At 43.3% G+C, this 15,218-nt stretch overlaps 1 protein-coding gene across 1 annotated transcript; it reads right to left on the bottom strand.

Annotated features, from left to right (window-relative positions):
- Window positions 1-72: 72 nt before the first annotated feature.
- On the bottom strand, window positions 73-8,361 carry serpinf2a (serpin peptidase inhibitor, clade F (alpha-2 antiplasmin, pigment epithelium derived factor), member 2a). The gene is made up of 9 exons (XM_040150379.1): window positions 8,005-8,361; window positions 6,740-6,808; window positions 6,369-6,612; window positions 5,424-5,567; window positions 5,277-5,319; window positions 4,404-4,549; window positions 3,548-3,690; window positions 2,247-2,451; window positions 73-1,742 (listed from the first exon to the last, which is right to left on the bottom strand). Exons 2-9 carry the CDS (start codon window positions 6,791-6,793, stop codon window positions 1,213-1,215), a joined length of 1,509 nt encoding a protein of 502 aa, XP_040006313.1. The 5' UTR covers window positions 6,794-6,808; window positions 8,005-8,361; the 3' UTR covers window positions 73-1,212.
- Window positions 8,362-15,218: the final 6,857 nt, after the last annotated feature.

Genomic DNA, 15,218 nt, shown 5'->3' with positions numbered 1-15,218 from the left:
TATGCAGCCTGAGCAGTCTAAACTCAGGGCAAAGGAGACCAAAGGAGCAGAAGAGCCACGCTGGTCTTTTCATAGTGATTGTTAGTTTTAACTTGTTTTTTGTTGGCTGAACGTACCAGCTGTTTATTTTAGATATACACTGCTCTTCTTTTTAGGCCGACAGTGCTGTTATCAAGCCAAGAACTATGAGGAACTGACACTTAATGCATTACTCGTCTGGTTTGTGTCAGTCAGGAAATGAGCAACGATTTAAAACTGTAAAATGGATTTTAAATAAACAGAGGAACATTCAAGCGTTAACTAAGGGCACAAAGCGGACGGGGTTTCATTTTTGAGAAAAGCTGGATTTTTTTTTGCTCCAATTGAGTCCACATGAGAGGTTAAAGTCCTCCAAACAAATCCAAGCAATTACTGTAACTCTCTTTCCCACAATGCAAATACACTCTTGTGTCAACATTTTATTTTCCCTGACTGAATAGGAAATTGGAATCATCACATTGTAAATCTGCCCAAAAAAGACAACATCACAGCGCACAACACGTTGGAAGGAATACTGAAACAGTCTCGTGTGTTTTTCTCTAGGGGAATTTTCGAAGTGTGTGTACATTGCAGTTCTTGCTTTCATCAGCTGTGAAGCCTGACTTCAAATGCGTTGCCAGGTCTCATAAGTGCTAAACACAGTCATTGAACACTGTAACACGTTTAAAATTATTATCGCATCTGGTGTGAAAGGTTTATAAAACATCACCAATCTGTTTTACAAATTCTTGACTCTTTCATATAAAACTTAATACTGATCACTGTAATTGCAGCGCATTTGTATTTTTCATTGTTATATTACAATGCCTTTTGGCCAACACAAGACCAAGGTGCTGAATTTACTTTAAAGGAAACGTCTGAACATTTGGGAAATATGCTTATTCGCTTTCTTGCAGAGTTAAGATGAGAATAAAAAACAAGATATAACTTGTCAATCGGTGAGCTTTACATGCACTGGTAGATGGATTCTGTTACCTTTAGACAGAGCAGGGCTGGCTGTTTCCCTCTTTCCAGTCTTTATGCTAAGCTAAGCTAACCCCGGCTGCTGGCTGTAGCTTCATATGTACCATACAGAGTGGTATCAGTTTGAACCTCGAACTCTCAGCAAGAAAGAAAACCAAAGTTATTTCCCAAAACGTCAAACTATTCCTTTAAGGAATAAGGTTTCAAACTTCAGGCAGGCACAGAGTCGTCTGGTTTGGAGCAGGTTTTGTTTCCCTGTGTCTTCTTCTGCCAATTGCTGCCCTCCAGTCCGTTTACACTCTCCGGCTGCTCTTTCTCACCAGCGGGGGCGCTGCGTGACTGCACGCTGTCGCCTTCTGCTGACTCCGTCTTGCTGCACGACGTGTTGCTGTGTTTGCTATTTATGTCTCTTTCCCTGACACTGTCCGTTATAGGTTGGTCGCTCATGGTGCTGTTGCCGCGGGGATCATCATTGAACATGAGGTCGATGTCAGGGGCGGGGTTTGTGACGATGCCCATGAACAGGGGGGCCAGGGAGGCGTCATCGACAAGGGCGAAGAGGAAGGGGGAGCTGACAGAGAAGAGGGAGATGGAGCGCAAAGAGGTTACAACAGTGGTGGCAGACGCCTCCACGCCTTCCTCACTGAGTTCTACGGTGCTGGCGTGGCGGACGCCCGTCACCCTCAGAGGCTGGTCAGATATCCCCGAGAGGTCAGGACCTGAAAACAGAGAGCCAAGGCCTGATGGAGAGAAAACAGAGAGATACGGAAAAAGAGGTGAGAGTTACAGACTGAAGGGCCAAACGTACTCTGTATAAATGGACATGTTCACACAAAGAAAGCATAATTTGCACCTAAGGATGAACGGGGAAAGTAAAAGGTTGTTGGAAATCTGGGCAGCTGACACCGGCAGCGTAGATGCTTGTTAAAACAAGCAGGCCTAATGTTTTAAAATGTAAACCCAAACACCAGAGGTGTCAACATGGATGTCACTATTGGGTGACACGTGTCAACACGTCAGGATACAACACTGTCCTAGAAACACTCCCGAAAACCATCATTTTTATTACATTCACTCCCCTGATCGGCACATTCAGTGTGTTCTAGAGTCAAATTCAGTGACACTGCGCAACAAGACCGGTGCTTGCTGCTCCTTAGCTGTTCGAAAGTGACATTACCACCACCACGGTTCTATGTTGTTTCTTCCAGACATCCATTCTGACTCGGGGAAGATAACATTCTCACCCATGCTGGTCAGCGCCCCCTCGAGCTCCTGGCGGTACTCCAGCTTCACCTTTGGCAAGTTGACCTGCATTGTTTTCTCCTGAGGTAGACGTCTATAGAGGTCGGAGATGTTCAGTTTGGGAAGCACTGATGACACGTTTTCCCTGCCTGGCAATGGCAGGACAATTAAGAAGCTGGTGTTTCCCTTGAAGGGAAAACTGGCAACCTGGAAAAGAGAAAAAGACTTTCTCTTATTCTATTTTTATTATATTTTGATCTTTCATATGGACTAACTCTCAACAAATAGACTATAGGAACACATGGTGGTTGAAAGGTGATGGGGAAAAAGAAGAACATGAAATAAAATTACCATCAAAATTTATGAAACAAGGAATAAATTAGACACATAACTTATTTATACCATGGCCACTGAAAACCCTTGTTTATGATCGACCGTATGATCACATTTGTTTCAACAGGACATTTTTAAAAAAGTTCAGGTCAAAGTCTGAAATTGGGTTGAGGGTTGAGATCTCTGGGCATAAACCAACGCAGAGTTCAAATCAGTGCCCGAAAGCTCCTTTCAAGGTGAGGAAGCAGCCGTTCAACCCTGAAATACTTTACTGTCGTAGATCCTCACCCAGTTTCCAAGAGGGAGACCAGTTACCCTGCAAAGGAAACTAATTTCGGCTGCTTGTATCATTCCTTTAGTCAATGTCCAAGGCTCACAAACCCAGCTGAGGGTTGAAACACCGGAAGGCCAACTGACAATTTAAACCTGGCTTCTGCTTTGGTCTGTGTTAAGTGACCATGGTTTCAGAGCCACAATATACTCTAACGTGTCCAAAAAGACATCACACCATGTAAGTTGTTTTCGTGTATCAGGATACTTGGTTGTGTTTCGTCGCTTACATATAATATATTATATGAAGACACAAATTAAATGCAGTTAGGTGTCCATGGTCTTGATCTAGGCTTGAATGTGTAAATATCACTTTTAATTATCCAAAAACCGAAGTTTAAATCAGTCTTCAGCCCAATCACTGCAATAACAAGACTGCAAGGACATTCCTGTCAAGACACCAGGACAATTGGCTGAAAATCTAGACTGTTCTGATTTAACTGGGACATCTGGTCACCCTACAGGACAGAGAAAAGAAGAAATGCAGGATGCCCAAAAGCTATCTTCTAATGAAAGTGAGCTAGTTTTTTTACATCATCATGCTTTGGTGTGTAAAAGCCTTGGCGGTATTCTTGGCTCTGCTTGTGATAATTGACGGTATGTGAACAATCACTGATGTACCCAGAAATGTCAGTGTTACCTGTGCTTCCAGCTCTGGATCATCCAGCAGGCGGAGAGGGAAATGGGCAGACTTCATCATGTCCACAGACACTGAGTTCTGGCTGTCCAGGTAGAACACTCCCTTAGAGGTCACTAGGGGGTCAAATTGAGTCTTCCATTCACCTGACAAACACAGAGAGGAGCAAGATGGAATCATTAGTATTTTAAAGGAACAGTTACTTTTTGAACAACCTGAATTCATGAGCCACCTTCCTCTGGGTTTGCATTTGCAGAATTAAGGTAGCACTTCATTGGATGAGCACTGGCCTCTATTAATGGTGCACCTCATCACCTGTCCTGCTAGTAATGTTCACAGAAAAGATATCAACGAGCTGCCCTGGTCTGGAGATCGTATGTATACTGTTTGCTGATGATGTCCTTCTTGCACAGACCATGCTCTCCAATGTGCAATGAAGCAATCAGCAGAAACTATGAAGATCGTTCCTAAGTCTAATACCATGGTTCTTCCCCAGAAATGATAGATTGCTATTCGTGAGACATGATTATAAAGACTGTAAGACTTAGAGCTTGTTAGGGGCAACGGTTGCGGTGATAGAGGCTTTGACTGTGGTTTTGGAGACTACTACTCAGAATTCAGCGTTCTGTTTCCACTCCAACCCTATATATATATATATATATATATATATATATATATATATATATATATATATATATATATATATATAAAAATATACACATATATATATATATATATATATATATATATATATACACATATATATATATATATATATATATATATATACACATATACATATATATATATATATATATATAAACCACCATACAAAGATGTTTTGCGTGGAATGAAGTACCTTTGAAGTACACAGCGTTCATGAGCATAAGCATCACTTCATGTGGAATACTTTCCAGGAAGTTGGGGATGTGACCATTGGTGACGTCCTCCACCCATTGGTTTACCTCTTCTACAGAGACCAGAGGAACAGGCTGTGATTGGTACCTGAAAAAAATCAGACCTTTTTACTTCTATAACAAACATGATCTGTCAAACAGAAAACAGAATCTATCAGTTGGTATAGATGGAAGCAAACATTCATTATTGCTGATTTTTTGCTGCAACGGTAAACTTCCACTGTCTTAAAAATATGTTCTCCAGTATCTTACAGTGTGATAGATTCTGCTCACATTGTCATGGCTGTTGATGTTTCACCCTCTTCTCCTTTCTCCAGCCTCTAGCTCCAGTAATTTAGGCCATTGCCACTCTTACTACCTGTATTGTCTTTTCAAACCATGGCATTCCCCACATGACCAGCAGCTGTCACTACAGAGCTTCCCCACCCAAGCCTCCACAGCTGCTGCCCATTTAGCAATCAGCTCCCCAGTATATATATCTCCCATTCAACGCACTTCATTCAATAGTTTGTCATTGCTTATCAACTGTGGTGTACCAATCTTTAATCTTATCTGCCTGCCTTAGCCTGTTTGACAGGTTGATATTTATCTATAGTTCCCAACCTTTCCCTGCCAGCTGGCAGAGTAAAGACAGTTTTTAGCAATCCATCTCTCTCTCTTTTGTCTGAATTTGGGTCCAAACTCTGTGTTGAACCTTTGACGTTATCATCGTCATTGATTGAGACATCCAAACTCTACATGTCTTCAACATCTACATGAGCGTTCTAATTAAAAGCAAGTGCCTTGAGTGTATGTGGCATTATTGTAGTTGATACCTGGCCAGAGAGTCCTCCACAAAAGGCAACTTCACTCCAAATCCTGAGAGATGAAAGAAGGGAGAGAAAATGGAAAAGGTGGATGAGACAAGTTTTACACCAAACTCCTCAAGAACCATCACCAGTTTAAAACTCATCAGCACGCACCTGGGCTCAAGTACATTCGTGCTGCCACGTTCAACGATGTGTTTCTGAAATGAGGTACAAGGCTTCCCAGTATATGATGGTAACACGGCAGACTGTCGGCGTGAAGGCTCTTCAGCAGCAGCTTCTCGGTCTTGTTGCGAGCGCCTGAGAGAAAGCATTCAACCTGAACAAATTGTTTCTAAAAAATGTACGGCAACATATATAGAACAAACACCATGCAATATGAGCAGTTCCTTCAACATGTGAACAAGTTTTTGCTTAGTAATATGATACCAGATTAAAGCTCTGTAGCCATACTAGAGGTTACAATGCTCATTCCTCCCCAGAAGCAAATTGTTGAGGGTGATACCAGGGGGAAGGTCATGTGAAATCACAGGGTTTTGTCTCTGTACAGCCATTTTAGCGAATCTCAGAATTGTTTTGTCAGGTTCAGCACTACATTCAGATGTAGCTCTACATCAGGCTGGACTTCCTTAGCTTCACATTCATGTGGTAGCACATTAGCATGCTATTATGCTAATCTGAAAGTACAGCGGAGGCTTGTTTTGGGGGGGTTTTTTTGGCATTTTAGAGGTATCCTGTAATGAATTTGTGCGCTAGACAAGAGGATATTTTGACCTGTTTGCAGTCATAGATGAAATGTTAGGGGACCAACGTGCATGTAGCAGTATACCTGTACAGATATTGTAGACATTAGCCTCCTAAAATTCCTTTGTGGTACAGTGAGGTAGAATTTTTAGCCTTTATTATTTACAAAGGGTGTCTTCAGTCCTGGACCCTGCCTAATTAGGCCATGGAAATGACAGCCACCAACTCGTCTTACCATTGTTGTGTGGATGGATCAATGGTGAAGCAACTTGTGAATCAGGTAAAAATCCTGCACATCAATGACCGAATACTGAACTCTTGATTCTCGTGAAAAACTAAAATTAAACTCTAACTGACCTAAAGTGAGCTGAGCAAGGGCAAAGGCCAGGCTGAGAGGTGATAGGATGACGTTCGGCTGCTGTGGACCAATTGGAAGATTTTCCAGGAGCTGTAAACCCAGTCGCTCTATGGTGCCCCCTATCACCCGCTGTTCCTCATGGCTGAAAACCTGCCTTCCTCTACAGCTGTTAACCGTGTCCTCCGTCTCCTCCTCTTCATCTACAGGATCGAAAACATCAGGAGGTCCTGGACTGGGCTCTTCCTGAACACAGAAGGACAGACGGGATTCAGTTTCTCAAGATTAGGCTAAGGTCACATAAAAGAGACCAAATAAAGAATTGCCCTTTAGTGCTTAAAAAGTTGGTTTACTAGAAAGAGGTTCTTCTTACAGTCAGTCCCAGGCAGCAGAGACAAAACAAGAGAAGAAGAAGACACAGCTTCATTTCCAAACAACCAGCCTGAAAAACACAGAGAGACATCGTCAACCATGAGGACGACTGTTCTGCAGCATGGAGGCTGTGAGCATTTTCATCTATAGGACTAAATAACATAGATGATGACCATAACACATTACATGTTTTTATCTAAAACGTTTGGTAAGATCAAGCTCTTTTGTCCACTACATGGCTGATACTGGAAATTTTTCATCAACTGTGCCTGAGGGCCCTCTTGAAAATGAGATGGTGCATCCTCAAATTGAAAATGGTTCTTTTCCATGACTGACGACCAGCTGGTTACAAATACTCCATGATGACAACCGCGATATGGCCATTTGATTTCCTAACTGGAGAGTTTTGGGGATACAGGGGTTGAGTTGCCCAAATCCAGTCCAACAAAGGCCACATTTCTACACTGAAGTTATACAATTAAGTAACACAAAACAATACTATACATGTACATGAGTGCATTCTAGCATTTTAGCATGCTAATATTAGCATGTTAGCGTGGTATGTTAGCATTAATCTCAAAGTACAACTCAAGCTGACAGAAGTTGTTTTAGAGGTGTCCTCTAATGAACTTAAATGTTGACTAAGTAGAATTTAGCCCTGTTGGTCGTGGGATGACTATAGTTATTAGGTTTCTTCCTCTAGGGGTCAAGAATGTCTTTATCAAATTTCATGATAATACATCTAATATTTGTCAAGATATTTTAGTCTGGACCAAAGTGTCTAAACGGCAGACCAGTCTCTGCGCAGCTACACTGCTCTTGGTGAAAGCTGTTAGGGCTGCTGATATTTAAATACTGTATGGTTTTTCATTGTACTGGTATCTATCAATGTATCTGTCTAGTGGGTTCAGAGTCACTTGAGGTTTCAGATATAGCTGCTGTGTTTACCAGGAGACTAAAGGTTACTGTTTCAGAACCGTCTTTCTCTGCACCGTAGTACACTGAATACACAGAGCACAGGATTCACTGAACTAGGTGAACTGCATGAGTCTACCACTACTGTATAGAAGAAAAGCTTCGTGCTCATGTACATAAACTGCACCTGAAGGTCTAATGAGTTGCATCGTCACGGTTTGAGTGCTATTCAAAACGCTGAATTACAGATTACAGATTATTTTAGCAGCGCCGCTAATGATTTTTCTGCAAATTTCTGTGAAGAAACTCAGAACGCAGGTTTTGGTGAAATCAAAGCTGGTCAAAACTCACCTGGCCTGTGTGTGATGTGGAGACAGATGATGAGGAACAAAAGGAATTAAAAGATGAGATGAATAAAATAAGAGTAAAGACAGATATGGTCAAGCTTCTCTAGGCTGGACAGCGTAGTGCCTGAACTCAAGCCCTGCTGCCCCCCGTTGGCTGGTTAATAATCAACCCCGGACCGATCGTGGCTGTGTCCGTGGTCACTACACAGGGTAAAAATAAAGAGACAAGCTGTCTGTCAGACTGCTGTAAAACTCTTTGTATGGTCAACTGCTTCGGTTTCACCAGTCTAAATATTTAGTCGTGAATCCATATTGGAGGACTCGATACAGTCAAATTCATTCATTAGCGTTCTCAAAGTGAACTGATTTATCTGCAGTAGTGGGTTAGATACTATGACACAGTAAACTTTAAACTCGTCTTTAGCCAAAGTACTCCAAAATACTTGGAGTCTCATTCCTGTCATGAAAACAAATAAACTGGTGTCAAGTTAGGAATGGCAGAAAGGTCTCTGACATAGCTCAATCATGGCAAAGCCAAACGTGTAACTCGATATCTCATAATTAAGACAGTAACCCTTTGTTTGTGTGTAACAATTATGAACCAAAAAATTAGATTTGGAAACATATTTTATAAGATCATAATGAGGTATTAATAAAGATTATAATTACGGTATAGTATAATAGTGAGAATGTATTATGGCACCCATTTGATGAAATGCCACATAATCGTGACCCAGAAAGTCCAAGGTCACAATTATGACTCAATTACTGCAAAATTATGAGTGAAAATTGAAATCTTTGTGCTTGCTCTCAATTTTTCATCAGTGTTTTACAGGTAGACACAGGCTTCCACACTGGTCACTTAACAAAGGGATTTTCTCAATAAAATGTACTTACTGGTTTTCTTATGTATAAGCTAAACATAGATCGACTAAACTGAACTAAACAACAAAGCTATTCTGCAGTAAGCAAAAATAAATGAGGCTAAACTAAACAAGCGTGCGAAACTAAACTAAACAGAGCTAAACCTAACTAACAAAGCAAACTACACAAATCTATACACAACTAAAGAACAAAGCTGATATAAACAGAATAACACCAATTTCACAGTGGATTGAAAGTGAGTCTCGGTCTTTCCGATTGAAGCTGTTTTAGGAACTGAATCGTTCTTTATTTTGTTGCCTTCAGGGCGCCCTACATGTATATTCAGCAGAAGGAGTGGGTGTATATTTGTCTTGTTCGGACTGCCTGGTTCCAGCTTTACGCCCCCACAATGCAGCTCGGTCACAAACAGGGTCCTTCCTCCGCCTCGGTTCACCTTGATCCTCCTGGGTTCACCGCAGAACCCCAGTCCAACAGACCCCGAAACACACGGTGAATCATGTCAGTCGGAAATCTTTGCAAAGGCAGAGAGGTTTGTTCTAAGACACGTCAGTCTGCATGCTACGAGGTGAACGTCGCCCACGGCGTGATTGAAGACTCAATTAACACAATGACACGCATTCAACAGACCTAAGCAGCCAAAGGTTCAGGGATTCAGACTGCCGGACTAAACGTGTCTGCTCGACTTCTGGGTGGAAATGTTCTCACACCAGATGAGGATGTGATGTGTTTCAGAGCTTTGCTTGGGTTAAAGTTAAGGTAAAAGCAGGGAACTTGCCGTGCTCTCACAGTGTTAATAAAAGAAAGGAAAAACCATCCAGCTCCTCCCACACACTCTGCTGCCTGACTTCCAGTAATAACAGATCTCTTGCCAGCTGTGCACACACACACACACACACACACACACACACACATTCATACACACACACATATCCTCAATCTGTAATCCAGTGTTCAGACAGCGGACAAGTCAGCAGACTCATCTCTGGGCGAATCAATGTATGTTTACTGATGAAAAGACCTGGTCACATCAACCAAACCCACTGGCGGTAAAGAAAATCTGGAATTTTTCGTGTTGAGTTCATCTCTGCGCACAAATGTGCACAGTTGACACATAGCGAGGCGTGTTGTCATTGAGAGCCAAAGAGTCCAAAATGGATTCATTATTCAGTTTTAATCTCCTCTCTTTGAGTAAACTCTGTTCCACAAAAAAGCAGTGGTTTGCAGACACTCGTGAGACTGGAGTCAATGGTACAAATACTCTTACTGAAAAAACTCTGTGAACCCTTTGCTCCGTTAGCCACGGGGACTACATCGTTTCCTCTTTGATGACTTTTTATCAGAAGAAATGATGTACAATGGTGAATAAAAGCCAAGGGGAGTAACCAGAACAGTAAAGAGAAAAAGGAGAGAAGCTTCAGGAGCTGTTGTGACTGACTGACGTTAGCAGCTAGTGTGTTAGCAGTTCACCAGCTAGCCTTGCTTGTCACTACAGGTCACTACATAACCAAACTTCTAGAGCCAAATGTTTCACAAGGATGTGGGATTCATTTTGATTTACCATTGTCTGGTGTGACCGGGCTTTATGCTGCTTTCGTGCAATGTCGGCAGAATGGGAAGAACGGGAAAACTGCCTGATACTCTGGCCTCGGATTGTTCACAAGTTATTGTGGTTAGCCCAGGTGGTTAGGCCCGGTGGTCAGCCCAGGTGGTTAGGCCAGGTGGTTAGGCCTGGTGGTTAGGCCTGGTGGTTAGGACAGGTGGTTAGGCCAGGTGGTTAGGCCTGGTGGTTAGGACAGGTGGTCAGGCCAGGTGGTTAGGCCCGATGGTTAGGCCTGGTGGTTAGACCCGGTGGTTAGGCCTGGTGGGTAGCCCAGGTGGTTAGGCTCGGTGGTTAGCCCAGGTGGTTAGGCCCGGTGGTTAGGCCCGGTGGTTAGGCCCGGTGGTTAGGCCCGGTGGTTAGGCCTGGTGGGTAGCCCAGGTGGTTAGGCTCGGTGGTTAGCCCAGGTGGTTAGCCCAGGTGGTTAGGCCCGGTGGTTAGCCCAGGTGGTTAGGCCCGGTGGTTAGGCCCGGTGGTTAGGCCTGGTGGTTAGGCCCGGTGGTTAGGCCTGGTGGTTAGACCCGGTGGTTAGGCCTGGTGGTTGGCCCAGGTGGTCAGGCCCGGTGGTTAGCCCAGGTGGTTAGGCCCGGTGGTTAGGCCCGGTGGTTAGCCCCGGTGGTTAGCCCAGGTGGTTAGGCCCGGTGGTTAGGCCTGGTGGGTAGCCCAGGTGCCAACCTTGTAGTCTCGCCAGATAAACAGCCAAAATCATCTTCTTTTGTTGTATCAGTTTGCTATCGATTGAACCCAGACATATACAAACAGTGTTTAGCTCCTACGGAACGAGCTGATTCAATTGTATTGGTATTAACATTTGATTTTATTTTGATGTAACTATCGGCAGTGACGCATTTGCAGCTATAGTTTGTAATTCTGTCACCGACTTACAATCATAAAGGTTGGATGCTGATGGAAAGGCTTTTTTTGTTTATTGTTTTAACCAAATGACGTGAATGCAGCTTTAAACCTGGAGGTTACAACATAGTAGGGTTCCATGACATGTCTGGAAATGAGTTTCATAAGACAACCTGCTGACTAACCAAATTCCCAGGTATTTATAATGCTACACCAAAGCTCCGTGCTCTGGTGAAATCCAAACATTCTGTCGTTTCTGGAGTTTAGAACAAGCTTTAAATCAGAGGTATGGGGGCCATCAAAAGCAGACTAACCTGGAGAAAATCTGGTTTTCGGCAGGTTTTTCATCGGCATAGAAACAGACATTGTTATGCTCAGTTGGAAAATAAGGGTTTATGTAGAACAGCAGGCTGATATGGATCCTTCAACCATCTGAGAAGTCGTTTTGGAGCCATTCAGCTTCAGTGATGAGACCTATCAGCAACCATCACAAAAAAGGCCTAATTTTGACTCGGGTATCACCCGCATGAATACAGGACATGCTTTTCAGTCGAACCACATCATTCACAGTGCAGAGCTGCAGAGTGTTTAAAGGTGTTCAGTTTTTAATATTCTAATCCTGATCAAACACATTATCAAGGATGGCCGCAGTGAGGTCACCTACTTTAACTCACTGTTCGTCATGAGGATCGTTCGTACCAATGCGATAGCAAAGACTGGCCAACAGATGTCCCCATTTTGACTGTACGAACACTTTCCCAGCGATGCTGTCTTCATTACAAAACATCATGTTTTCATTTGGGAGTAAAAGTGTCTGTGTCTCAGTGAGTGAGTCGGAAACCAGGTGACTTTACTGGAGCATCAGACGAAGAAACGACTCATAATTTTAAAGCTTTTATTTCAGCCCTTACTTCCTGTGTCCTCGTCAGTCTGGCTGGTTCTTCTGTTGCATTTCAACTCAAGAAGCTGTTTGGTTTATTTGAAGTGAAGCTTGACTCTTTGGACCCTCATCAAACATTGACTTGGGTGATTTTTCAACCATTCTTTTATGTATGAGCGGGAGAATAAAGTCAGACTAAAAGCTGAACTGTTTACCTGTGTGTGTGTGTGTGTGTGTGTGTGTGTGTGTGTGTGTGTGTGTGTGTGTGTGTGTGTGTGTGTGTGTGTGTGTGTGTGTGTGTTTCCACTGGGTGGCAGCAGAGGATAAACTGAAGTCTCACTCCACTGGACTGTCAGTGAAGAACCAGCAGATCTGTCATTATGGATCAGTCAGACACTCACTGCTCCTTCAAACTCACCAACCTTCTGATACACAGCTACTAAACCTATCACTGAAATGCCAGCTGAAGAAATAATTTACTTATTTTTATTCCAAGCATCAAAGGCATGAGAGGAGAGAGGTTCGACTTCAGAGCCCGACCAAAGATTAGCTCTGTTTTGGTGTGAAAATGAACACACTCCGTCCGAACCACAATGACATCTGACCCTGATCGACGGTGAAGTTTGTAACGTCATTCATTTCCACTCAGTGGATATTTAGCTGCATGACATTTTTAATTAGAACTTCACATGCTGCCAAAGCATGTACATAAACAGAATAAGGTAAATAATACTTACAAAGAAGACATTGAAATCCTCTTCCTCAGCTACAAAGCCCTTAATGGTCAGGAACCATCTTATCTTCAAGAGCTCATAGAACCCGTGACCCCAGCGGACACACAGCGCTCCTGGAACGCAGGCCGGCTCGTGGTTGCCAGAGTCTCCAGGAGTAGAACGGGAGGCAGAGCCTTCAGTCGTCAGGCCCCTCTGCTGCGGAAGCATCTTCCAGTTTGGGTCCGGGAGGCAGACGCCCTCTCCAGGTTTAAGAGGAGGCTTAACACCCTCCTTTTTGATGAAGCTTCTAGTCAGAGCTGGCTGAGGCTGGTCTTGAACCATCCCCTAGTTACGCTGCTATAGGCCCAGACTGCCGTGCGACTTCCCATGATGCACCGAGCTCCTCTCTCCTCCTCTGCCTCTCCATCCATACGTGTTCATATCCCCTCAGTGCTCGTTAACAACTTGGCTTCTTCTCTCCCGTAGTTTTGTCCTGCAGATAAATCTGGAAAGGAAGGAGAGATACAACAGGTGACGTTACACACTTCACCGTCGATCGGGGTCAGATGTCATCTTAGTTCGGATGGAGCCGACATCAGAGAAAAGACGGTCAGACGTGGAAGATACAACGATGTAGAAATACTCAAAGTGAAAACCAGCAAAACGTACTCAAATTGTCACAGTAAAAGTACTTCCTGTAGTTCCAGTATCACAGTAAAAGTACTTCCTGTAGTTCCAGTATCACAGTAAAAGTACTTCCTGTAGTCACAGTATCACAGTAAAAGTACTTCCTGTAGTCACAGTATCACAGTAAAAGTACTTCCTGTAATTCCAGTATCACAGTAAAAGTACTTCCTGTAGTTCCAGTATTTTCTCACGGAGGCTTCGGCAGCGTTTTACTGGTGGAGCTGCTTTTAGCTACGTCATATACAGGTAGATGGTTTAGTCCACTGGTTCCCAACCTGGGGGCCGGGTCCCTCCAGGGGGTCACCAGGTGAACCCGAGGGCTCGTCAGGTCTGATTCACTGATCTGGATTCAGTTTCTGGACTTTTCTCTGATCTTTGATCTTTAGTGAAATATTGATCATTTGAACAGTTATTGAAATGAAACGTGTGAAAGTTTTAATGGAGAAATTTCTCTTTGGTGGAACTGATAAAGAGTCAGAGACTGAAGAATGACAGAGACGTCCCAACTAGACGCAGATTTCTTTAAAGGGGGTATCGTGTTGTATTTTTTAAGCTCATCATATTTTTTTGATGTAAAATTTAAATTAAAAAAAGGTTCTCCAGCCGACAGAGAAACGAAGTGCAGGAAAAGTTCAGTGTTCGCCTCTGAAACGTGGCGGAGTAGAAGTATGAAGCTGCATAAAACGGAGAAGTTGCTGCAAACTGCACTTAAAAAGTGTAAAATGCTTGAACAAACGCACTTCGTTACTTCCCACCGCTGCTCAGCTCCTCTCTTATTACTGGGCCTTGACACTGGATACGGACGTGGATTATTATCATAAACAATGTATATTTTATCTAACAACCTACTGTGCCTGTATGTATAGTATATTTATACTCTGTATGAAGTATTAATTCCAACATATCAAGTATCTTATCTATTTATCTTCTCTTGTCCTTTTTATTTCCCTTGGATTGGATGTGGGGCCAGGTGAAACCGTCTAACGGGATTTACAACAGTCAGGTTACTCGTGTTTTTGTATTTTTATTGGATCAGAGTGACTGCATTGATCTGTGTGGTCTAATGCCAGTGAGTCTTTCTTCACTTTGCTTTTGCTTTTTGTCTGAAATATCCAGATCGTAGGTTTTCTGGATGAACGCAAGCTCTGCCTCCCTCTCCCTCTCTCTCTCTCTCTCTCTGAGGGTCTCCGTCAGACTCAGCTGGTTGCAGTGAGGCTCCATCCCGTCCTAACACAGCAGGAGGACGAGGGAACAAACACTGAGCGACGACGGACGGACGGTGGATGGAGAGGAGAGCGAGCAAAGGTAAGAGTGAGGAGAGAGAGAGAGAGGACCTCAACTTTAATCCAGATTCAGTTGGTGAATTTGACTCCGGGGCCCGCAGCATCATAAAATGTCCAAAGCACATGGATAGAAACTTGTGTAAACTCTGAAAAACGTCAGTAACGCTGTAGATAAGAAGAAGAAGCTTTTAGGCAGGGGCGGTTTTTGTTGGACCATGATGTGGTACCTCGCTGTGCGGTTCTAGGACGACAGCTGGGACTATCACAGGATCTGAAGGAAGTAAATTCATTAATAGAAACAGCTATGAACCAAAACTACAT

The sequence above is a fragment of the Xiphias gladius genome, chromosome 17, assembly GCF_016859285.1.
Source record: "Xiphias gladius isolate SHS-SW01 ecotype Sanya breed wild chromosome 17, ASM1685928v1, whole genome shotgun sequence".
In the NCBI taxonomy this organism is placed as follows: domain Eukaryota; kingdom Metazoa; phylum Chordata; class Actinopteri; order Istiophoriformes; family Xiphiidae; genus Xiphias; species Xiphias gladius.
This window is presented reverse-complemented; position numbering and strand designations above follow the sequence as displayed.

Coding starts and splice junctions, on each gene's coding strand:
- serpinf2a (XM_040150379.1), bottom strand. CDS start 6,793: ATGAAGCTGTGTCTTCTTCTTCTCTTGTTTTGTCTCTGCTGCCTGGGA. Junction 6,613..6,739: donor TCTGCTGCCTGGGACTGACT/GTAAGAAGAACC, acceptor TTCTGTGTTCAG/GAAGAGCCCAGTCCAGGACC. Junction 5,320..5,423: donor ACGAATGTACTTGAGCCCAG/GTGCGTGCTGAT, acceptor TTCATCTCTCAG/GATTTGGAGTGAAGTTGCCT.